General features: G+C 37.2%; 1 protein-coding gene and 1 long non-coding RNA gene across 4 annotated transcripts in view; both read right to left on the reverse strand.

The window, feature by feature from the left end:
- LOC122637757 (muscarinic acetylcholine receptor M5) overlaps window positions 1-22065 on the reverse strand; it is a 32604-nt gene extending 10539 nt beyond the window's left edge. Inside the window, exons 1-2 of one of the 3 annotated variants that reach the window (XM_043830101.1) lie at window positions 21070-22065; window positions 12322-12500 (exon numbers count right to left, since the gene is read on the reverse strand). In XM_043830101.1, coding sequence (XP_043686036.1) covers window positions 12322-12419 — 98 coding nt within the window. In that variant the 5' untranslated portion in view covers window positions 12420-12500; window positions 21070-22065. Of the gene's footprint in view, window positions 1-12321; window positions 12501-12870; window positions 12891-13525; window positions 13547-21069 lie in introns of those variants that run through there. The other 2 variants (XM_043830102.1, XM_043830103.1) reach the window with 2 other exon arrangements.
- On the reverse strand, window positions 1122-2998 carry LOC122637758. Its single transcript, XR_006329296.1, has 2 exons — window positions 2439-2998; window positions 1122-1405 (listed from the first exon to the last, which is right to left on the reverse strand). It is a non-coding gene; the product is annotated as an uncharacterized LOC122637758 (long non-coding RNA).
- Window positions 22066-22698: the final 633 nt, after the last annotated feature.

Genomic DNA, 22698 nt, shown 5'->3' on the forward strand with positions numbered 1-22698 from the left:
AAACGGAGCGGTATTAAAACTTAATCTTTTATGCTGTCATAGTCGTGGAAATATTCTACTAGGAGAAAAGCAATCGTAATGTGGCTCCTTTCTACCAACACCGAAGAGGTACATCATCGTTATAATGAGGCTCACCGGTGGTAACCTGTGGGTAGAACATCCATCTTCTTGGTGTATGTGTGCCAAGAGGGTGGCAAAAGGGAGCGGCTATATAAGTCCGCCGAGCAGAGGATCATCGCCGTGGAATGGCATGATCATACGGACGGATGAAGAGGGAGTGAAAAAGGGGTAGTGGTCGGAAGAGAAAAAGAGAGAGAGAAAGAGATGAGCGAGAGAACTGAAACGAACCGGTGAGGTAAAATTACAAGAAAGAGAGAAAGAGAGAGAGAGAGAGAGAGAGAGAGAGAGAGAGAGAGAGAGAGAGAGAAAGAGAGAGAGAGAGAAACAGGAAGAACGAGAGAGAGAGGAGTAACGACAACATAGCAAAGAGAGAGAGAGAGAGAGACAGAGAGAGAGAGAGAGAGAGAGAGAGAGAGAGAGAGAGAGAGAAGAGGCAACAAGTACCTATCTAACCAGCATCGTTTCGACGCACGGTGAATACTGGATAGTCGTGGTTTCAACTCGTTTCTTTCCATCTTCTTTTCAGTATCATTGTGTTAGATCCCACAGAGACAGTTTTCGTGTCTTCCAATGTAAATCTTTGTCTTCTTAGATCGTCGATCTATCATCGATTTACCGTTTGTAATTGATATTCGAATTCTAACGATTTTTTATCTTCATCGATCCATACCGAAAAAGCAGATGTTTGACTAATGACAAGAAAGAGAGAAGGAGGATTTGGATTGTTCGATTGAAAAAACTTTACATGAGTATGTAGGCAATCGTCGAACGTATAGAACGTATAGAAAGGTACTTTTGATAGGAACGTCCGAGAGTATGATTGATGTCCCTATGAAATCTCTCATCGCATCATTGACGAAAATGAAGAAAAGAGCTGATAAATCTTTTCTCGTAGAGATCATTAATTCTTTATTGTTTATTTGTCGAGTTTTTTTTTTCCATCTATCAATGTTTCCAATTGGAAATTGATATTTCTCGAGTAAATCGAGTCAACACGGTTGTTAGTTTATCATTTAGTTTTTTATTTTCATTTTGAATATCGTACATTTAATAAATAGTAAGTGGAAGAATAGGGTAAGCGTTGATAGTACGAAGGAGTATTCCATTTTCAAAGTCTTTTCGAGAGCCCTCGAGGGTAATCTTATTTTTATTTTCTGGTTGCTTCTTGCTCGATAGAACCTTTCAGGATACTTCTATGCACGTGAAATACGTAACCCATAGCTTCGGGCCGGTATCGGAACCACCTGCTTCTTCTTCACGTTGCATCTTTCCGTGACATCGTTTCCTTAAATTCTCAAATATATTCCTTCAACGAAATAGGCCGTTGTCGGTGGAAAGAGTTTTATCAAGAAGTTCAAGATTATGTATATACATACACATACATATAGATGTATATACGTATATATATATACATATATATATATATATATATATATATATATAATCTGATATATATCTGTCCAGATATATAGAACGTGAAACTACCAGCAGGTAGAATTATTTTTCACATTGACCTCTCTTTACTTTTATTGCCGACTGGTATTTGTGAAGAGTCAAACGATCGCAAAGTCGATAATTTCGATGGGATTGTAGTATCTATTTCATCTAACCGAACTCTCCATCTCGTACACAGTAATGCAGTTACATTCGATGAAACTTTCCCGAACTACACGAGTTTGCGTTTCATAACGCTTTATTGTAACTCAATAATCCTTCGCGTATTTTTCTATTCTCGGTGCAGAGAGAAATGTAGAAAAAAACGTAAAGAAAAACGTAGAGTACGTTTTCTCGTTGCAGCTATGAATGTTGTACTAATTCGCTCGGTTTACGATATCACCGAGTTATATTTAAATGAAACTTTCGCCCGTGCTTTTCAATGGCGTTTGTTTTCGAATGTGCAAAGTATCGATTTGATTTAACGTTTTATATTTCATCTCCTTTTGCAGCAGGCAAATTCAAACGAGCATATCTTCTTTTTTTTCTTATAACAAATCCCGTATTCATTTAATTCTTAACAATGCATTCGTCACTAGGTAGGAAGCTTTTTGTATTAAAAAAAGGAAGAAAAGAATCAAGAAATCGTATTCGTACATACGTATCTTTCGAGCGAGGATTCAATTTGATAAATGAAGACTTCTCACCATCGTCGCACTGTTGGAAATGCAAGAGAAAATGCATGAAAGAAAGAAGAAGTAAAAAAAAAAAAAAAAAGAAAAAAATAGAGAAAAAAATGAAAAAGAAGCTGCGAATATAAAAGGCAGGACTTTTGCGTGAAATGGTAGATTCCCTTGTCGGTTGCGGTTCGCACTCGCATTTACCATTCTTCTCAGTGTGTATCTTCATCTTTCTCCGGTTTCTTCGTTTCTCTTTTCCATCCCTTCTGGCGGATCGGGCCTCTGCATTCACATCTCAAGAATCTTGAGATGAAAGTAAAAGAGGCTGGCAAAAGTATTCTTCGAGATTGAACATCGCTGCGGTCAGAGAGCTTGGCAATGAGCCGCCAAAATTTGCGAGAAATTCGGTAAGCGAAACAAACGCAAAAGGAGTCCGTGTGGAAGTTTCATTGCCTTTGCACAGAGAACTTTTGATCTTCCCCCACAAAATTACTGCAGACTCTGTCAAACTTAAAATCTTCAACTTGACGTTTTTAATACTTCAATGTGAACGATATAACAATCGTCTTTCGTCTTTCACTTTTCATTCACAGTTTATGGTATAATCTGCGATGATAAAAAGTATTATTGATTACGAATTTATAATAAAAACATAAAATGAATGAGTTATTATATATATGATCTGTACAATCGTTTTACTATTTAAAATAAATAGATGAGTGAATATTTGACAATTGTGTAAATGAAAAGTAAGTGAACATATAGTATATTTTCCTGTCAAATATGACGGACAGCTAAGGTTTAAAAAATATTTTTGTGCTTCTTTTCTCGGTGTAATATATCAAGCATTCAGATCATATGTTTCTTCAGAGCATATGTCATGTTTTATGATTCGAAGTGTAAAATAAAAATTTTTCTGCTAGGTAGGTTCTATTGTCGATTATTTGGAAAAATGCAACAATGTGCTTAAGATATCATCCGTGCATTGGAAGATCGAAAATCGTTGGAATTTACGAAATAAAACTTTTTTCATGCCCGAATTGCTGGTTCGGGATACGGAAAACGGAACGCTGAATATAACAGAGATTACTCAATCAATACATTGCTATCAACCAACTTCGCAATTTACTCCTCTCTCTCGCTTCGTACTTCACGTCGATCGTACACTGACCTTCCCTTTCTCTTTCACTCATTTAAAGGCTTATAGTCTGTTTTATAAATAATATTTCCGCAAGTTAAGCAGTCTAAACTTTTTATCGGACTATAAAGAGTCATTATATAAAATTTCATCTGGATTAAAAAGAAAGTATAATAGTAGAAACTTCTCAGAAATTACAAACAAATTAATGTTTTTATATCAATACTAATTGATATAAAGTTGCAATGGAGAATTGACATTAAACAGATGATCGGAAAGAATTTGATCTAAATGAACTTGAATCATAGAAGATAGCAATGATGGTATTTCGTGAATAAACATAGAAGCGAATGAAAAGGAGGAGTTTAGTATTGAGCGAATCAAGTAAATTTAACGAACGATGAATCAAGAAAAGAGATATATCTTTAACTCTCGATTTAAATTAGTTTCAAGTCTATGACGTCAAGCAATAAAGGAAAGATTTTTGAAAAGAATGCAGAAAAATTGTTCCATTTCACGAAAGCAATTCATTCGAGTTCCATTCAGAGTGAAAAAAAAGACAAGTTCGCTAGGTCGTCACGCTTCGTGCCTATCCTCGCTTGATCATCAAGCTGAAGCTTAATACAGGTGGAGATCAAATCGGATTTACACCTCTGTGGAGAGCAGGGAGCGTTCCATAAATATCAGCAGGCGTTACAGGGGCGAATGTGTTGCCGGCACGTTGATGGTAAAGCTGTGGTGATGTAGTAGACTGCCAGAGGAGAATCTCGATAGCTCGAGGGAATTGAACGAACCCGTTTAATAACTCTGCTAGCGTACGAACGCTTCGGGCGTGACACTGAAACCATCCTGGATGCGTCGAGACCCCCTGTTCGATATTCGAGCCAATGACATTGGCTGACAGTTCGAGCGAGTCTACTCAAATTGCATAATCACCATTCGGTGTTATTTCAGAAAGTCTATCGTTCCTTTCATCATGGTGAAGTGGACGAACGCTTGATTAAAATCCAACTCATCTACTTCTTTTTTCTTTTTTTTCCTTCTATCTTTTCTTTTTTTTTTTTCTTTTTATTTTCGAACTTTCAACAAAACTTACATCATCAATCGTAAATCCGCAAAGAGCTCGAGAGAGTTCGATCGATCGCTTCGCCGGCAACGTTTTCGTGTTCCATTACGTTGAGGACATTTCGGATTTCGTGTTATCTCGAGCACGACACTAAAGATTCGCCATCAAATTGTATGTGGGTTTTGCTGTTTCATACTCGACCGATCGAAACAGAGATCGCAAGATACACTTTAGCGGCTGAGGCACTACATTATCCTGAATTTCGTAACTGGTTCAAGGTCGGACGTTACATTTGATATATTCAATATCTCCAGGTGTTCACAGTAGACTTTCTTTATTATTCTTATCTTCGAGCAAATAGATCCATCCGTATTTTTATTTTCGGTACTCGACGCGTTTCCTTTTTGCTTTAATATCAATAATGAATAAGTAGATATTGCCTATGACCGATCAGTGCAAACAACGTGCCACTCTTACGCAAAGCACTTTTATAGACATTGATAGACGACTCTATGACAAAGTATACGCTGTCGAAACTTCGATGAGTGATAAAGTCTATTTCAAATGATGATAATATTTATTGAAACTTTAAAATCGATTACATCACGACGAAACATTATTCTTTTATTCGAGATCGCAGTAAGATAAGTTCTGGATATACATATATTTAATTGTCTGGTATTGACACAATTTATTTGCTGATGGGTATGAAAGGAGAAAACAATTAGATAGCGCCGGAAGTGGGCACACTTGCAATTGACGATCCTCCCTTAATGTACAGGTGTACAATAACGATTCTACGTTTTATGCAAAAGCTTTCATTCTTCCTCGCTACCGCTCACCCTCTTTATTGTCACACAAAGACTTGGTGGTAATTAACGCAGCAAGGACGTTTCTCTTAACCAGCCTGCTACTACTACTCCTATAAGATGAAAAGGTCTGGCACACTCATCTACTAGCTTTCGAAAATGAGAGAAAGAGAGACAGAGAGAGACAGAAGGGGAGAGAGAGAGAGAGAGAGAGTAGTAATAGTAGTAGTATGAGTCTACTACTATTATTACTCAAATTTTAACCATTTACATTCCATCTAATAGGTCATTCCTTTCATGAACATGTTAGTACGTAGCTTGAATATGCATCTTCTTGATCGCAGTGGTTACCCAAAATTTCCCAAGGTTCGTTATAAACTCCTGCTCATGATCGATTGCGTTGCTTAATTGGATGAAATCATGTGGAATATTGAAAGTTGCTTTATTCGATGATTAAACGAGTAGTCTCGTTATTTCTTTCATAAATTTGTCTCACTAGTATACACACTTTTAGAAAGAACCTTTCAATAGGTCTCGTATCTTAATAAAAATTTATCTCTTTCTTTTTTGCTCCTTGAAAGTGCATATATGTTTCAAAAGACTTTCTTTTGCCTCGAGACACAGTTCATCGCAGCTATCGATTCCCAAAGTATCTTAACATTTTTGATATCTTGCTCGTTGTATATTATTAAGCCGAAAGTCAAGGAGATTTCAGACAAAGCGTTCAGGGAACTTTTGTAGACCAAAAATGGGTCGAACCGTGCAAATCAGAAAAGTAAACGATGTAAAGATCGGCTATGATAAAAAAGAAAAAAAAAAGGAAGAAGTGGAATTTCATCTTTTTGATTATTCACACGAATTCCCTTAGCTTTTCGCTTTTACATTAACTGCAAACGACGGCTTTTGGGCTTCGTTACGACCGAAACGTGGGTCGTTTCGACGGAGATTTATCATTCTCGATCCGACGTCGAAGGCGAAGGTTTTTGAAACACGATCAAGGTAAGATTGACCGAGGGGAAGGAAAGAAATGAGGGAGCTTCAAGGAGGGATGAAAAAAGAGGGTACAAGTGTTCAGGAAATGATACAGTGATCTTAAGTATGATCGATAAGAGAAAGCTATTTGAAGGAGAAAGAATTTACTGGAAGATGGAGATGAATGTCGAGCTTTCGTATTTCGGTAATTTCATATATCGGTAAGTTCATAGACATTTGTCACTTTTCGAGCATAATTATATAGCAGATATATTGATTTAATCTTGGTAATTAATCACAGTTGATTTTGTGAATCATTTTCAAAGTTAATTCAAGAAAGTCACGGTGTTATGTTCACGCTAACGACACATTCAGAAAGTCGTCGAGTACGAGCACGGGCTAATTGAGTTAATGAAAAATGAGTGTGCCTTGCTCGGTCGATTTTGCTATTTTGGAGAACTTCAAAGTGCTCTTTGCTTACGTACACTTTTCACATAGTCTGAATTTTCGTGCACAAACATGCACCGTAGGTACATACGCCATATCTTGTCCTATATTCGGTGATTTCCACACTGGTGACTTTTGATATATAAATGTCGACTGCACTGGGTCAAAAGTTCTGGTAAAAAGAAAAAAAAAAAAACGTTAGCGTATAAGTCGAAATATTATTCTTTCGTCTCTCGTGCTCACACCAAATTCCGTCTTTTACTTTACAGTGAAATAATGGATTGATCTTTAAAGAATAAACAGATTTATGTATTTAGTACGATTAAAATTTCATTATACCGTACCATTACTTCATGAACTTTACGGGTTCTATCATTTAATATTGCGAAGATTTTTATTCCTTCGTAAATTTCAATGAAAATTCTCATCTGAAATACTTTTAGCAAAGCTGTAATATTAAATATTACGAGACCAAGAGTAATTGGCAAGTCGAATGTTCAGCGCAAGCAATAATCCCCGTTGTCAGTTCTTTTATTATTTCATCAAGTTTGCGAGAATCCCATTTTCTTGAAATATTTATACGTAGATATACTATTCCACTCATCTCGTTTCTCCGAATCCCTCCTCTCGGTCTATTCTCATTACTTTTTACAGTTTCTTATGAAGCGTAGTAATCAGAAAATTCGGCTCCCTTCATAAGAAAGAAGTAGAAGATTTCACTTGTGAATATCTTAAATTCTTAGGATGTTAGTTTCACCACATCAGCGTATTTACCTGCTCGACCAAGTGGATTCGTATACTATCGTAGGATATGTACCTACGTCTAAGCATACATAACAGCGCATAGTAAAATTCGTCCTACTCAGCAGACTCTATTTTCTTTGGAAACTCGTTGACCTAAAGGCGATGTATAATTTCGCAGGTTCTTGGAAAGGAAAGGTAACTCTTAAGAGAAAATTCTTCTTGAGAGGAAGAAAATCGTAGGATACGAGGATATACTTCTTGACGTTCGAGAAAACGCGTCTGCCTAATTTTGTAAACGTTAAATCATTTATTCGAATTCACGACAAAACGTCGGTCACGATTAAATCATATTTCATTCTTTATGCACAAATATCCCGCAGTTGATTAAATTTCACTTTGTGAAATTACAGTTTCTCAGTGTGTTTATATCGCTGAAAATTGTGGAATAATTAACACTGCTTCTCTCTGCAGGTAACTGCGCATAATTACTATACCCCTCGATATCTCGAAAGTTTAGCCCATCTGTGCCAACATTTAGATCAGAACACGAAAAGCAACGTATCATTACTAATCCTTGTTAGTGATGCAGTTAATTACAAGCGGATATATCTATATATGGATAAGTCATTAATAAAATCTATAAAATAATCGAATTGTTTCATGAAATTGTAATTTATATAGTAACACAAAACACGATACATTAAGCATATTCAAAAGTAGATTGAATTTGGAAAATATTCTGGATACTAGGATACTATATTATATATCTTGTTCTACATTGAAGATATTCTATAACTGCATATATATATATATATATATATATATATATATATACACATTATATTGTGAAAACCATTCGTTCCTTTGCATTTTTAAAATACTCGAATTTTTCTCCATATACCCGAGGTAAATTAAATATTCCTAGAAATTCTATGCGCATCGACGAGAGTAGCATGCCGAATGCGGGCGAACCTAGTGTATGCATTTCCGTTTCGAAGCATGGGAACGCGCGATTTGAATGCGATGCGCTCCACTTTGGCACATAGATAACACACTTTTCCTCCTCAATTCCTCTTCACGGAAACTGAAAATTCGAAAATCAATATGTACCGTGTCATACCAATATACATGCTTAATAATACAATTTCTAGCGTTTTTTCCTCTCATTTGTCCACATTACGTTTTGTTTCTCTCCCTTTCCTTTTTGAAACGATTTTAAATTTCTTTTACCGCGCTTATGCGCTTCGTGACGCGTACTAAACGATAATAAAACACGAAGAGCGTATAAAGAATGGACGGCGATGGAAATGATCGGAGTATTGTTATCACGAAGTTAAGCACACTCTGAAACATGTACTACAGATACTGGTACATTAGTTGACATTAATAAAATTTAGAGGCCATTGTTTCGGAGTTTAAAGTTGTTCATCACTTTTGGTTTTATAATGGTTTACACCAACAATGAGAACAGGTGTAATCCTTGACTTGATTTTGATGAACATGGTTTCATTTTAAAGAGGAAGGTTTAATCTAGAACCTTGCTTTTTCGAATTTTTGAAAAAGCTTTATTTTCTTCGCAAAAATTATTTAAAAAAATGGTATTTTTACGAGAATATTTTATGTATAAATAATATTATAATATTGATTTCATATTATAACGTTAAATTTTTCTTTTTCAAAAAGGCGTTGCAATCGAACCGGCGACATATTATCGAATGTTTCGATATACGACATAATCGAAACGATATAATCGAATGTTTATATTGCTAAAATAAAAAAATGGCAAAGTAAAAGCAATGTTCGTATTTCGTGATTTAAACAACAAGTGTGTTTTCATCGATTGCGTGCAATGCAATTGTTAAAGTTAGTGTTTGTTCATAAAATTTTTTATTTTTTTAATAGATTGTAAATGAAAGTACCACAATATCTAGTATGAATATTTTTGATAGACTGAATCGTCGATTCATTGATTCGTCTTTAAAAGCCAATGATTTTTCGTGATTGAAGGTGAAGAAAAAATGAAATCAATCGAATATGCAAAGACTCGATCAATTTGTTTAATATACTCGTCATCCATATTAATTTTTAACATCACGAAACAATGAATGCCGTTGCTTCGTCTCCTTTGCAGAATGCCTTTTCAACGAGTAAGCTTTTCATACGCTTCGTCTTGCTTTTCATATGGAGAACGGAGAAAACAAGACACCGTGAAAAAGGAACGGAAGAGAAGGAAAATATGATCATGTGCAGAGTAGTAATGCAGTGGTAACAATCGCATCACTAACAGTAGTAACAGTGATGCTTCGTAGGAGTAATATACGCGAGATTCACATATACGTATAAGAGCTGAGAAAGATAAAGTGGAAAAAAGGAATAGACAGATTAAATCGATAAACGACACGGATGTGTCGTAGAAATACGCAAAAGTTCGAAATGTTCGTCTCGATCGCGTGCTGGAACATCATCCGGCAACGACTTAGCTATGATCGCGTGATTCCGTTCGCTCACACGAAATTCGTTTTCTATTTTGTTAAATGACATCGGCCCGTATACCTAATCGTGCTCGTACCTAAGCCACTAAAACGAGTAACACGCCGAGCGAAACTTACATACTCATCGGCATAGCGAGCTTTGCAAAATTCCAGGCTGATAGTAGCTACCACTGGTATTGCTAGCGGTAGGTCAAGGATTCTGTTTCGCCGAGATTAGTCTATACGAGTTTCGTTCTGTTGCAGTGATGTTCTTCCTTGATATATACGGATTAATTGCACCCACAGTAAATCGATAAAAAGGAAGTTCTCTGCTCGGAGGTAAGGGAATTTGCATTCCCATGTACACTGGGAATACAACGAATCAACGACCGTACCACGTGATAATAGTTGCGGTCGGCCCGATTGAAAAAGATCGATGTAAACCATAAATCACGATGGTCGGCCCTTTGAAAAGCGTACCACTGTTTTTAGGACGACGAGATCGACTTTTGCGTCTCTCTCTCTCTCTGTCTCTCTCTCTCTTTCTTTCTCTCCCTCTTTCTCTCTCTCTCTCCCAATCTTTTAGAAATGTATTGATCTCTCGTTTACAGTTTACACTCCACATTTTCGGCCCATATATCAATTTAAACTACATTCCTTTAAATAGTAATTACCGTAACTAAATACGAGCGTGCATTATCGGAAAACTTTGTGCAACAGCTGTCCGAGTTAGTAGCAACTGTTCATTACTTGAAAATTATACGGGTTTAACGTGCTCATAATATAGGAATAATATGAGTTCTTTCGAATATAGTATTAGATAATTTATTATCAAACATTCCTCATTCGTTTCCAATCCATCGGATGAGACGCGTCGAAAGATCGTCCGAGATATCAATGACTTATACCACTCGTTCTTCATTAAAGAGAAACTTCGAAATCACGATAGTGGTAGAGCTGTTAGTTCAAATCTCTCGATAATCGGGCGAATTTCATTCGGAGCCACAAATGAATTTTCGCTTATCGAGACAGCTCCTGTTCGATCGATTCTTATTAATAGCTTTCGAAGGACAATACTACCGGCCGAAAGGAAACAACAACGCGAGGGAAAGAGAGAGAGAGAGAGAGAGGGAGAGAGAGAGAGACTTTTCTTTTTTCTCTTCCGTTTATGAAAGTTCATTTCCTCCAACTTTGGTGTACATATATGTATACATACATCCTACAAATACCAAATGCATAGATGTACGATAATGGTGCGTTAATAGAACGAATCGTGGCGATGTTATTGCTCCACGATAATGAGTATTCCTCGTGTCGGCGTTTGCCCGCGAAAGGCTAAAAGGCATAAAATCCAAAAACGAAAAATCGATCGAACCAAACGATCGTCGTTAGCTCGACGAAGTCGTGTTCGCTTCGTTTCTCTGGTTTTATCGGCCGAAGTCTGACATTATGAACTTGGAAAAATATTTTCCCAGAGCGTTTTAAACTCTACTGTGAGTTGGCACAATATTTATGACGATGATTTGTGATCAGTCATTTGCTTGAACGATTACGAGATATAAATGTGTCTACCTTTATCATTGATCTTCATAACAACCTGAAGGATACGTATGTACGTATCGGACGAAATATCTGAGTTCTTCAGTCCTTGAATTTCGTGAGTCGGAAAGGGTAGTCCTAACGGGCCATCGATGAGACAGCAAAGAAGGTGTGTGGGACAATTCGTGATGTGGAGACTCGTTAGTCCAAGGACACGGAACTTTCTACATCGATTTATAATTGGCACTTTCATTTGAGGTCTTTCATGGTATTGAAAAAACTTTTGGATATGTTTTATGATATAAAAAAGTCGTCCGAAGGTATTATATCACAAAAGAGAGATTTCTCTTTCTTTCTTTCTCTCTTTCTTCTTCTAGTTCTTTCGAATTTCTTCGATTTCAAGGAGCAAAGAGATTACGACCGAATTTACACGATAATAATTATAAATTTCTTCGTCATTTTTCCCTGCAAAAATTTATGCATGATTTGACTTCTATACGTTCTATCCCCTTTTATGTTTGAAGTAAAAACAAACAATGATGAATATTGGGTTGAGAGTCACTGTTCTCGGTGACACGATTTCCTGGCTTGTCCTTCGACGAAAAACCATTGGATCGCAATGTAGGTGAGATACGTACTCTGCATCGTGGGAGAAAGTGTTGCATGGAGAATGGAAAATAATATGCATGAGAACGTACGTTCCGTTCACGATATAAACTGTTATAAATTTTGCTTGTATCGTTTTTAACACGTTGTTTTCGAATGTATAATTTATAATCTTTAGGGTAATATTAAGAGGTGAAATAAAAAATGCAAAGTATGTCGTGGCAAAGAGTAGTAATTTGTAAATGCAGGTAAAGAAAAAGAATTACTATTGGCTGAGATCGGGTTGGTAACTCACCATCGCGTAATGAAGTCAGTGCCAATGGTAAAGATTGGTGCTGTAGTACGATTGGCCTCGGTGCCGTTCAGGCTACTTTGAGTCCCGTTTACCTCCATTCCGTCGAAAAGAAGCCACGGTGACAGCAAGCTCAAGAGCCACCGCACCTTCTCTCACTGTCCAGTCATCTCTTGGACATTCTGTAAAGCAAAAGAGTCCAAATCGAAAGTTTAATAGTTATTACTTTGACGAGATAAAATCGTGTAATATATCGAAGAAAAAAGAAAATTTATGCAGTTAGCTGAACGACCTTTAGCCTTGCACACATTGTTTGCTCGTCAAAACTTATCGCCGGTAGTATATCGATCGACATTTGACTTTAAGTTGCAAAGGCGACTTAATATCTGTAATAAATTTTTTCACGAGGAAGGCAAAGTCAAGGTCGAACAAGGAGAACTTTTGCAAGAGCAAAAGCTCTGGAGTATTGTTCGAGCAAGTTTTTTTATTTAACGATCGTACCGTAAGAAAAACAGTCGCATGAAGAGACACTAGAATTGACGACTTACGTACGTACATACATATATAGATGCTTTTAAGAGAAGCATTCTATTTTCCATCCATTTTATCCAGGATCAGGTTGACGTTTCAGAGAACAATCGGTAAACGTATTACGTATATATCAATATAAGAAGATCTCTAGCTTTAAAATATTTATCACTTCATTACCTCACTATCCCGACTTTGTCGTTATTATCGCGAAAAATATCTTGCCCGTGTTCTTTCGTAATAAAGAAATTACTTGCTAACAGAGAAATGAGCTTCCTAGGTTGCATCAAGTAGAAATCTTATCGTATTTGCATGGATATTGCTGAAAGACGAAGCGACTTTCTACAAAGGCATTTTCTAGAACGAACAACTTGCCTTAGGAGTTTTCAAATAAACTTTGTTTGCGGTCAAACGATGGAAGGACTTGTTATTTGCGTTAATAAACAGCAAATAATATAGGAAGAATTAAAAAACCATTAATCGTAATTTGGAACTCTTTTGGTTTGAAAATCTAGTTACATCTAATACGTCAACTTCGCTAACGAGTTTCCTTCCCAATTGACACGAAGACCTTTCAGTTTGTTGAAACTAATGAAACCAAGATAAATGAAAGACGATGGAAGAATTGATCCCTTTTTTTTTCGCTTAGTCCTAAGCATTTATAACAGTCGAAACGTACCGAGATATAATGCGTCCGTGTAAAACATTCGGATCGATCGGTACATTTCCAGCGAGTCTCTCTCTCTCTCTCTCTCTCTCTCTCTCTCTCTCTCTCTTTTTCTCTCCACGAGTTTCGAAGAATTCCCATCGAGAGAATGTGTGTATGTACTCGCATACTTGCATGCAGATAGACGAGCACGTGAAATAGTATAAAACACGCGACTCTTATCGTATCGGCGATATCTTTTTCGAACGTTTTTGCGATTCCTTTTTTCTTCAGTTTTTTTTTCTCTCTCGTTTTATGCACTACTCTAGGTACATGTATATGAATGTTATACAATGTCAAGTATAGAGAATTGTTCGTAGTGAGGATATTTCTTCTTCACGACCATTTTTCCAATAGCTCGTCGTAAATTGCCGTCTTTCAGGCGTTGAGCTTTTCTCATCGCGAGATTCACAGAGAACGTCTTCATAGAATTACGTCTACGAACGCTCGGGTCTCTGTTATTGACAGAAGTCTTCAAAACAAGAGATATATAATCGATACTTCCATAAAATATTTGAGAATTTGAAAATCGTAGATCTGAAGAGTTTCTAAAATAATTTCTTTTCTTTTCTTTCTCAAATCGTGGCAACGCGTCTTAAGAAAACGTCATTCAGAAAAGAGATTGTATTTAACACAAGATATCACTTTAATTTTCACTAGACTAGTTGTTACTAACTTCTTGTTTGTACTCATCATCCTTGGAAATTCTAGTATGAATTCATGTGTAAAACAAAAGGACAGAAGTAGCCAATTAGTGCACACCATTGCTTGAGAACTTAAATCTGTCGCTTAGCTTTTAAAACTGTTCATGGTTGGTGAACCATAAGCTCTCTCTATCTCTCTTTCTCTCAAAATCGTTGGGGTGTATTTTTTAAATGAGCATTCCTGTAGAGATCATTATTTTAGTTAACATTTTGATCTATTCCATGTTCTAGATACTTCAGCTAGTTAGATTTAAAACAGAATAAAATTTATTTATATACATACGTGCTTTTGAAAGCGATCTGACGTTATAATTATCATTGACGTCTATGTACTTTATTTCCACTTATCGCATTTGTTTCGTGCATTCATTCATCCGAACGCGAAACGTACGGTATATACATATTTTTTTTTCTCTTCACCCGGAGATACTGTACAGGCAGTCCCCCGATATACAGCTTATACGGAACATAAACGTGACTTTACTATACGTGTGTGCGTGAATGTTCATGTACCCTGTACTCGTACGACCGATATAGAACATGTAAAGCGACAGATAGTGAAAATGAAACGAAGGGAACTCTCATCGTAGTATAAAGTAAAAAAGAGTACTGTACGTTTAGAGAATGTAGTGAGAGCGAGGGACTGAAAAGCGAACGCGCTATCGAATTTTCACGTTTTCACGTTCGCTCGGAAAATCATCGAACTTCGTTTTCACGATGATTATTGACACAGGAAACGAACGATTAGACATCGAGGATTTGGTGGTATCTCTTCAGCCTAGAACCGACGATCGATTTGTCTGCGATTCCAACAAAACATCTCTGTAAATCGATATATATATATTGTGTATATATATATATATATATGTATATATATATCAATCGATATATATATATATATATATGTATATGTATTTATATGTATACGACACTTCATCGTTCGATGTTTGAAAAAAAGAAAATGAGATAGCATGCCAACAGATGCAGATTCGACGGGCGATAAAACCTGCGCATTGTATTGTCCTTAATAAACATTGTGCCAGAGGATATTAATTAAACCAACATTATGATTCATCAGTGTTATTAAGAAATAAAAACTTTCATTTTTACATCGCGAAGAATCATTGCGAATTGATCGTCTATCTATCGAACGGATCATCCAATCGGACGATAACACGTTGTTCAGTTTCGTACAGTTAACGCGTCTATCGTAGTTGAAAAGAAGACAAGATAATGATTGAATCATCAATGCGGAAGGCAATAATCAGGAATTGGTGTTCGATCGATGTAGATTTCCGATGACAAGTCGGTTTGTTTCGATTTTTCTCGAGGTGGTCGTCCTCTCGAAGGAAAAATCTTGGAAAAGGAAGAACAGGAAGAGGAAGATGGTTACTAAAGGTAGACCAACGAACCAATGGGACCGATTTGTGAATAATTTACTCGTGCGACGAACGAAAGCATCTTTCTATTTAGTTTTAGCGAAGGAAACTACCGCTTCCATTCGGTTGACTCAATATTCTTCGTTGAGGAAATGGAAGAAACTGTTTGAAATTAGGTCGATATATAGTACATAAATAAATTCCGTGGAGATGAAAAAATTCCGATAAGCCTATCGGCTCGAAAAAGAACGTTTTTACCCGTCGAGACTTTAATGAGGTTCTATCTCTCGTTTGCCGTTGGCATGAGCAAGCGTACGTTAATCACGATCCTTTCTCCAATTCGTCTTTCGTTCTTCGAGAATAACCGTGGACCGTTTATAATCGTACGGATACATACCTCACCCTTTTGAAATTTCAATCGATCAAACCGCTCTCGTTCATTTTAGTAATTGGTTCGTTCGTCCATTTCGCGTTCCGATATGAAAATTAATTAATTGCGAATTACACTTGATTTCCCATAAGCCCGCGACGTTTGACATCGCTTTGTATCGTCGAAAGAGAGAGAAAGAGAGAGAAAGAGAGTGAGAGCGAGAGCGAGAGAGAGAGAGAGAGAGAGAGAGAGAGAGAGAGAGAGAGAAGATATCATTCTTTCTCGACATTAAACCAAAACGAATCTTTTTCCCTTCAAGGAAAACTTTCAGAATCGTTAATATAAAAGCGGAAGCATCCTCTTTAGCGAAGATTTATCTTGACGTAGATTTCTTTTTATCTCAAAACAAACGAGCACTTACTTCGGAAAGCTTATCAATTCGAATAAGCGACCTTAAAGATCGTTTTAATCTTTATGGGACATGGAATAATGTTGCATCTCATCGCTATAAAAAAAAAAACATCTTAATTTCCTGTATATATCAGAGTCTTATGTTACTTTTATTTTTATAGATCTTCCACTTGATATCGATTTACGCATTTCGTTAAAGCTTTTCTGCTTGGACAACACCGGAAACATAAGAAATAAGAAGAAAAGTGGGACGACGAAGTAAAACCAAAGGCAAGAGAACTTTCTTCTTTCTTTCTTTTCTTGACTTTTAACGATCATATGTACGCTTAGACTTGAAATTACAAGATTTTAGAAGAGATCGTTAATGCTCGTTCTTTCCTCCAGCCATTGTTTGTAGTTAAAATTATTCGCTCTCAGTTTTTAAAAACGTATACTCGGTTGTTCGTTTGATCCCCCCTATAAAATGAACTATACGGAATGCTTTATAATTGCATCTGTTTGCGTGCATACGCACATGTATTTTGACGTTATAGTCGATATTGAATTTCTATAGATGTTACATGGACCGGTGGGAACATTGTAAATACGATAGCCGTCCTGCTCGACAGGTGGAGGATGTACGCACATTGTTAATCCGATGCTTCTCATCTCTCTCCCCGAACCTCCTTGTCACGGATGATGAACAGAAATTTGTTCGGTAATCATGATAGAATCGTCTGTATGCTTGCGTGCACTCGTTATATTCCTATCTCGACCGAAAGAAAAAGGATATCAGCGTGTTTTTTTTTTTTTTTATTAATTTAATTATCGCGTAAAAGTAGTAAGAGAAATTCGTAAAAAAATAGAGATAAAAATAGAGTGGAAGAGAAAACAGATGATATTAAAAAATTTCGTGGTTTTCTCTGATTCAACATCAATCCTTCTACACGTATACAGTTTTTTAAGTTCTCGGATTAAATCCTTTCTACTATTCGAATGACATTTCATTTCTTTTCCTTTCTATACTATAATTAGGAAGAATTATCGTAGTGGAATGAAACGTTGGTGAACATGACGCGATTGCGTATCGGTTGGCCGACACGTGACTACTTTTTGATCGCGATCTCGACGTGACGTGATGCACGAAACGAACCTTCAAATCTTTCCAATTTGATCGACGTTCGTTCAATCGGAGTTTCTATTCAGAATATTTTTATTTCTTTTGAAATCAACGGTGTAAATCATATTCGGTTTGACGTAACGAAGTACGAGTCAATTCTAAACGCGTAACGAAATAAGAGTTGGAATCATGTGACAATCAAAGGGTGTTTTAATGTTATCGACTTATAAATTGTAAGAATCTTAGAACGTTGTAAACGCTTATCGAAAGGTATTCGTGACGGTTTTCTTATATTGGATTAAATGTGTTTCACGAACGATAGCGTGTACCTTTCTTTCGTGTTCCTTATCGAGCTGTCTCGCGAAAAGTGCTTAGCTACTCGTGATATATTATAGTAATCGTGATTATTTTCTTCGGACTTCTTAACGAAGCGCGTCCGCGAAGTCTCGTTTGAACTTAACGATCGATCGCGATTTTACGAGACTTTTAAAAATCGATCATTGATTGAAAATGGGAAAAGAAAATTCTTATTAGAATTTTATAACGATATGTTTGTTAATCTTCATCAATTCATGTATTTCACAATTTTATTAAAACGTTGTTCTAAGTAAAGCCATTTGATTTTTTTTTATTTTATTGTTACATCAGTCAGACTTACCGATGTTCTATTTACTTAGCATAAATAATTGAACAATAGATGTCCATTACTATGCTCTCATTTAAATAACACATCAATCCTTATGGTCCGAAAAAATGTTCGTTCAATCTATCATTTGATCCAATCTATAAAGTACTCGTTATATATTCTTGTGACGTAACGAGCACGTAGGTACGTACAATCGACGCTACAGAAAAAAAATGTTTCAATATGTGACGAACATTTTTATTCAAAATAAAATTCAACGATGGAACGATATTGCACCACTTCATTTGACGTTTTAATATCAGGATATCAAGACGCGTCTCTATATGACCGTAGAACGTGTGAAATTCATTATATGAGTTTTAGTGATAGTTGCAAGAATGCTGTTTTGTGATGACAATTTTGCACTTTAATGAAGAATCATGTGTAACGAGAATATTTGCAGGCTGCAATTTTTGCTTGTATTTCGAGATAAATTACAAAGATAGACTATACAATAATTTTCATATTTACGATATATTATCGTTATTGTTATATCGATCGATCCATTTTTGTTGTGCAAAATGCTTCTCTATATTGTGTCCTTTAGAGTCTTCGACCCTCGTAGCACAAAGTGGCCATGACGTAGTGTACAAGTGCATGTTTGTGTATCCACAAAGTATGAACTAATCGATATTTATTGATCTCACGTTCAGAGCCACGGGAAGGACGCATAAAGGAGAATCCTTCGACGCTTGTGTTCGACCTAAAATTATTATTATGCGTAGCTTCGGAGTGCTCGGCTAACATGAGCCTCCAATTCCTGTCGTTCTATTTGCATACGCCTCTTCGTCTTTTAGCCTTGAAATCGAAATCTTGTTAAGGGGTGGTATTTCTCTTTGTAACTTTGTAATTAAAGAACATTCATTAATTGGATACCTACAAGAGTTCAGGGTATAATATTAGAACTTTTATTTCGATTAAAATTCGTAGAGGACATCAATATTATCGTTTATCGTTTAAATATTCACAGAGGAGTATACATTCTCGAGGAATTAAATAGAATTAAAATAGTCAAAGTAATCTAATGCGATACGATAGAATCAGTCGTCATTAACAAACGTTGATCAGATTCCGAGAATCATATTTGTATGAGAATAGACGGCTAATTATAGTATTGTACGTTATTCGCGATTCGTCTTTTATACTTGAATAACGAAACGTCATAATTGCTGAACGGCTCGATCTACGACTACTATAGCAAGTACTTTCTTCACTTAAGATCAACAACTTATCGTCAAGAAGTTCTCCTAACATAATTTGAGAGAGATTCGCCGTGGTAAACTTTTTGATTGCATAGTCGCATTCATAGTCATTTAGAGTTTTGAAACTCGCTTCTATTAAGAACGATGTTTCTTCGTTTAATAATTGACTTTTCTGTCTTTAATCATACTACTTTATTTGATTATGGAACATCTAGTGATTATTATGGAAATATTGTTCGGCGCGCTATATTCAAGGTTAGAAAGTGAAAGAAACGAAGTTATTGAATAACCGAAAAGCTAGTAAATCGTTAACACAGACTGGAATAATAATGCGAAGAACTTCGCGCAAAGTGTCGAGGTTCGTAAAGAATTGAAAATAGGGGGAATATTCGGAGAATATATTGCGAAAGATCGTGAGGGTTTAAGGGGATTCACGAACTGCTATCGATTTTCAAAAATAAGCTCGCATCTAACAGCAAAGTATAATTTCCTGTAGTTGGACTCGGAATAATGTCTTTTTCGATTTCTAATTTCGGTGACACTAATGACATTTCCTGTTCGGTAAAATACTTAGGCCCTTCGAGATTCCTCGATGATCGTCGAGAAGCGACACAATAAATGTAGAATTAGACGATGACTTAGAAAAAACATGCGATTGAAATAATTTATTTATGGAGCTTTGACATAAGTATTGATTATCGTAATGTATTCTATTGAGTCGATTATTGGGAAGAAATTTATGGTAGAATTATAATACAGTAAAAGATTCTCTTCGGTTGGTAAATTTTACTAAAAATGAAATGTTTTTTTCTTCGGTATCTTCGCAAAAAAAAAATAGCTAAAAACTTTTTAAAAATCCTCGTGATTCATTTCTTTCGTCGTTATCGACGTTACGGAAGCGAGTTTGACGGATTTATCGTCAACTTTATCGTCACTGTACTACTTCCTTCGATGTAGCAAGTAACTTTGAGGGTGTAGATTTGTTATAAAGTATACGTCGATTTGACTGAAAGAAACGAGCGATAAGGCTCGACAAGAAATCGTATATTTTGTCGCGATCTAACAAAGCGATCGGCCTTCTACTATATTCTGTTAGAAATCATCCCCTTTTTCTCGCGCTAGACTCACTCGAGCGGTCACGGCCGGTTCGATATATCGCCGCCTGGTCGAGCGGAATAAACGGATCTAGAGTTCGTTTACACCGAGTTTAGCACGATGGTAGGGTGAAACTTGTTCGCTTCGTCAGTATCGGTCGGCTTTCGATTGTTCGACGGAATTTTCGTCGCGCATTCCGCCGCTCGACGAAGAGGGTCGAATAATCTTCCTCGAATTTTGCATTCCTTGAATTCCTCCCTTTTGACGTAACGCGAATATCGCACGGACAGCTTATTGCCGTCGATCAGAAGGACGATCAGTATTCGTATCTACTGATATACGTGATTTCACAATGCATGAAAATTTTCACGAGATTTCGTCGAGTTCGGCACGAACGATGGTGTTGGCACGTTTTCGAAAATATATACTAGGTACTTAGATAACTGCTATTAGCTTGTGCTACTTGCGGCTGGGTTATATCGAGTAAAACGTTCGGTGGCAGGTAATCGGCGCGTCAAAAGGGGCCGCAAAGGCGAGGGTAACGGCAACAAGTAACGAAGTATGACGCTCACCTTGCGTGCCCTCCAGTCACGAAGGACTTTACCGAAGTAGGCCACGTGAAAGTTCAGCTCTTAAAGTTCCATTCGGTCTTACGACGGACGTTCGGCAGGCATTGTCCGTGCACGTGCTGGACGTCCTAAGTTCCTCGATCTGTCCTCACTGTCACTTAAAAATGCGACTTTCAACGAGCGAGTCATTCGAATTTCGAAGAGGACAGAATATAAAAGAAAAAGAAATAGAGAGAGAGAGAGAGAGAGAGAAGAAAGAAAGAGAAAAATCGTCTTAAAAAGAATGTCCGAAGGATTTCGAAGATTGGGATAGAGTCCGCGCAAAATTCAAGAGATCACGCTGTCCGACATCGTCGTCTTCTTCTCCTTCTTCTTCGTTCTCCCGTTGGCGCGTTATCTCGCCAGTATCACCGCTCTCTTTATCGCGTGGTAGGAAGAATAAATCACATCGATTCTCGTCCGAGACGATCGAACGTCGTCGTCGTCGTCGTTGTTGGCGAACTTCGTCATAGAGTCCTTTTGTTATCGTCCGAAGTCGTTGATCCTCCTTGTATTCGCCGAGGATACGTGCCCGTGAACTATTATAGACGATCAGACTTTCGAGACGAGATCGGTGCCACAAGACACACACGAATGAACATTACACGGCTCTTAATCGAGTCGCTTATCGTCCGATATTTCTCGTCTTTATGAAAAACGCGCGAATCGTATTCGGCGACGAATAGGATGATGATGATAATGACGACGAGGACAAAGAAACGAAGAAATAAGAGAAAAAAAGAGAAGAAAAAGATCGAGATTGTCGTCCGGGTCGACGGACACGCGGCGAGGATTGAAGTGAGCGCCGTCAGCGTCGTCCAGCCTTCGCCACCGTCGCCACCGTCGTCGTCGACGTCGACGTCGTCGTCGTAGTCGTAGTCGTAGTCGTAGTCGTAGCCGTCGCCAACCTCGTTCCGAACCGGACGCTTGCGCAGGAGCGCCAGCCGCCCTTCGACGTGCGTCCATCCAAAGGGGGATGAATCGTTTCCCTTCCTTGCCGTTATTATCAATTCACCTAGTTTTCGTCATAATCGTTGGAAGCCTGCAGTCTTCCAGTCGTCCGAGTACGTGAATTAACAATGAGCTCTCCTCACGAGCGAGTGAGTGTACGCGCTCGCACTCACTACGCCATACGATAATGAGCCCGTTGTAAATAAAGGATTCCGATCGACACAGGGATTTCTTCATTCCTTTTCCTAACTTCTCTTTTCTTAACATATATTTGTATAGACAGATGTCGGTATAGTTATGTATTTGATGTATTTTATTTCTTCTTTCCTTTTCTCTATTTTTCTTTTTGTCTTTTTTATTTTTCTTTTCTTTCTTTCGTTTGGAAAAAGAATATGGACCAATGTTATGACGCCTCTTTATTCTCGACTCTCTTGTATCCTACGATGTTGACTCGCTCGAATACTCGACACTGTTCCTCTCGATCATCTTCACTTTTTGAAACTTTTCCAAATTCGTTTTCTAGGAAAAATTCGATTTCGTATTTAGCTACTTATACCGCGATGAAAAGCACTTGTGAAAACGCTTGTCTGCGTACGTCAAAGAGAGTTAGCGATAAGCAGTTAACGTTAGTTATCGCGAAAA

The sequence above is a fragment of the Vespula pensylvanica genome, chromosome 2, assembly GCF_014466175.1.
Source record: "Vespula pensylvanica isolate Volc-1 chromosome 2, ASM1446617v1, whole genome shotgun sequence".
NCBI lineage: Eukaryota > Metazoa > Arthropoda > Insecta > Hymenoptera > Vespidae > Vespula > Vespula pensylvanica.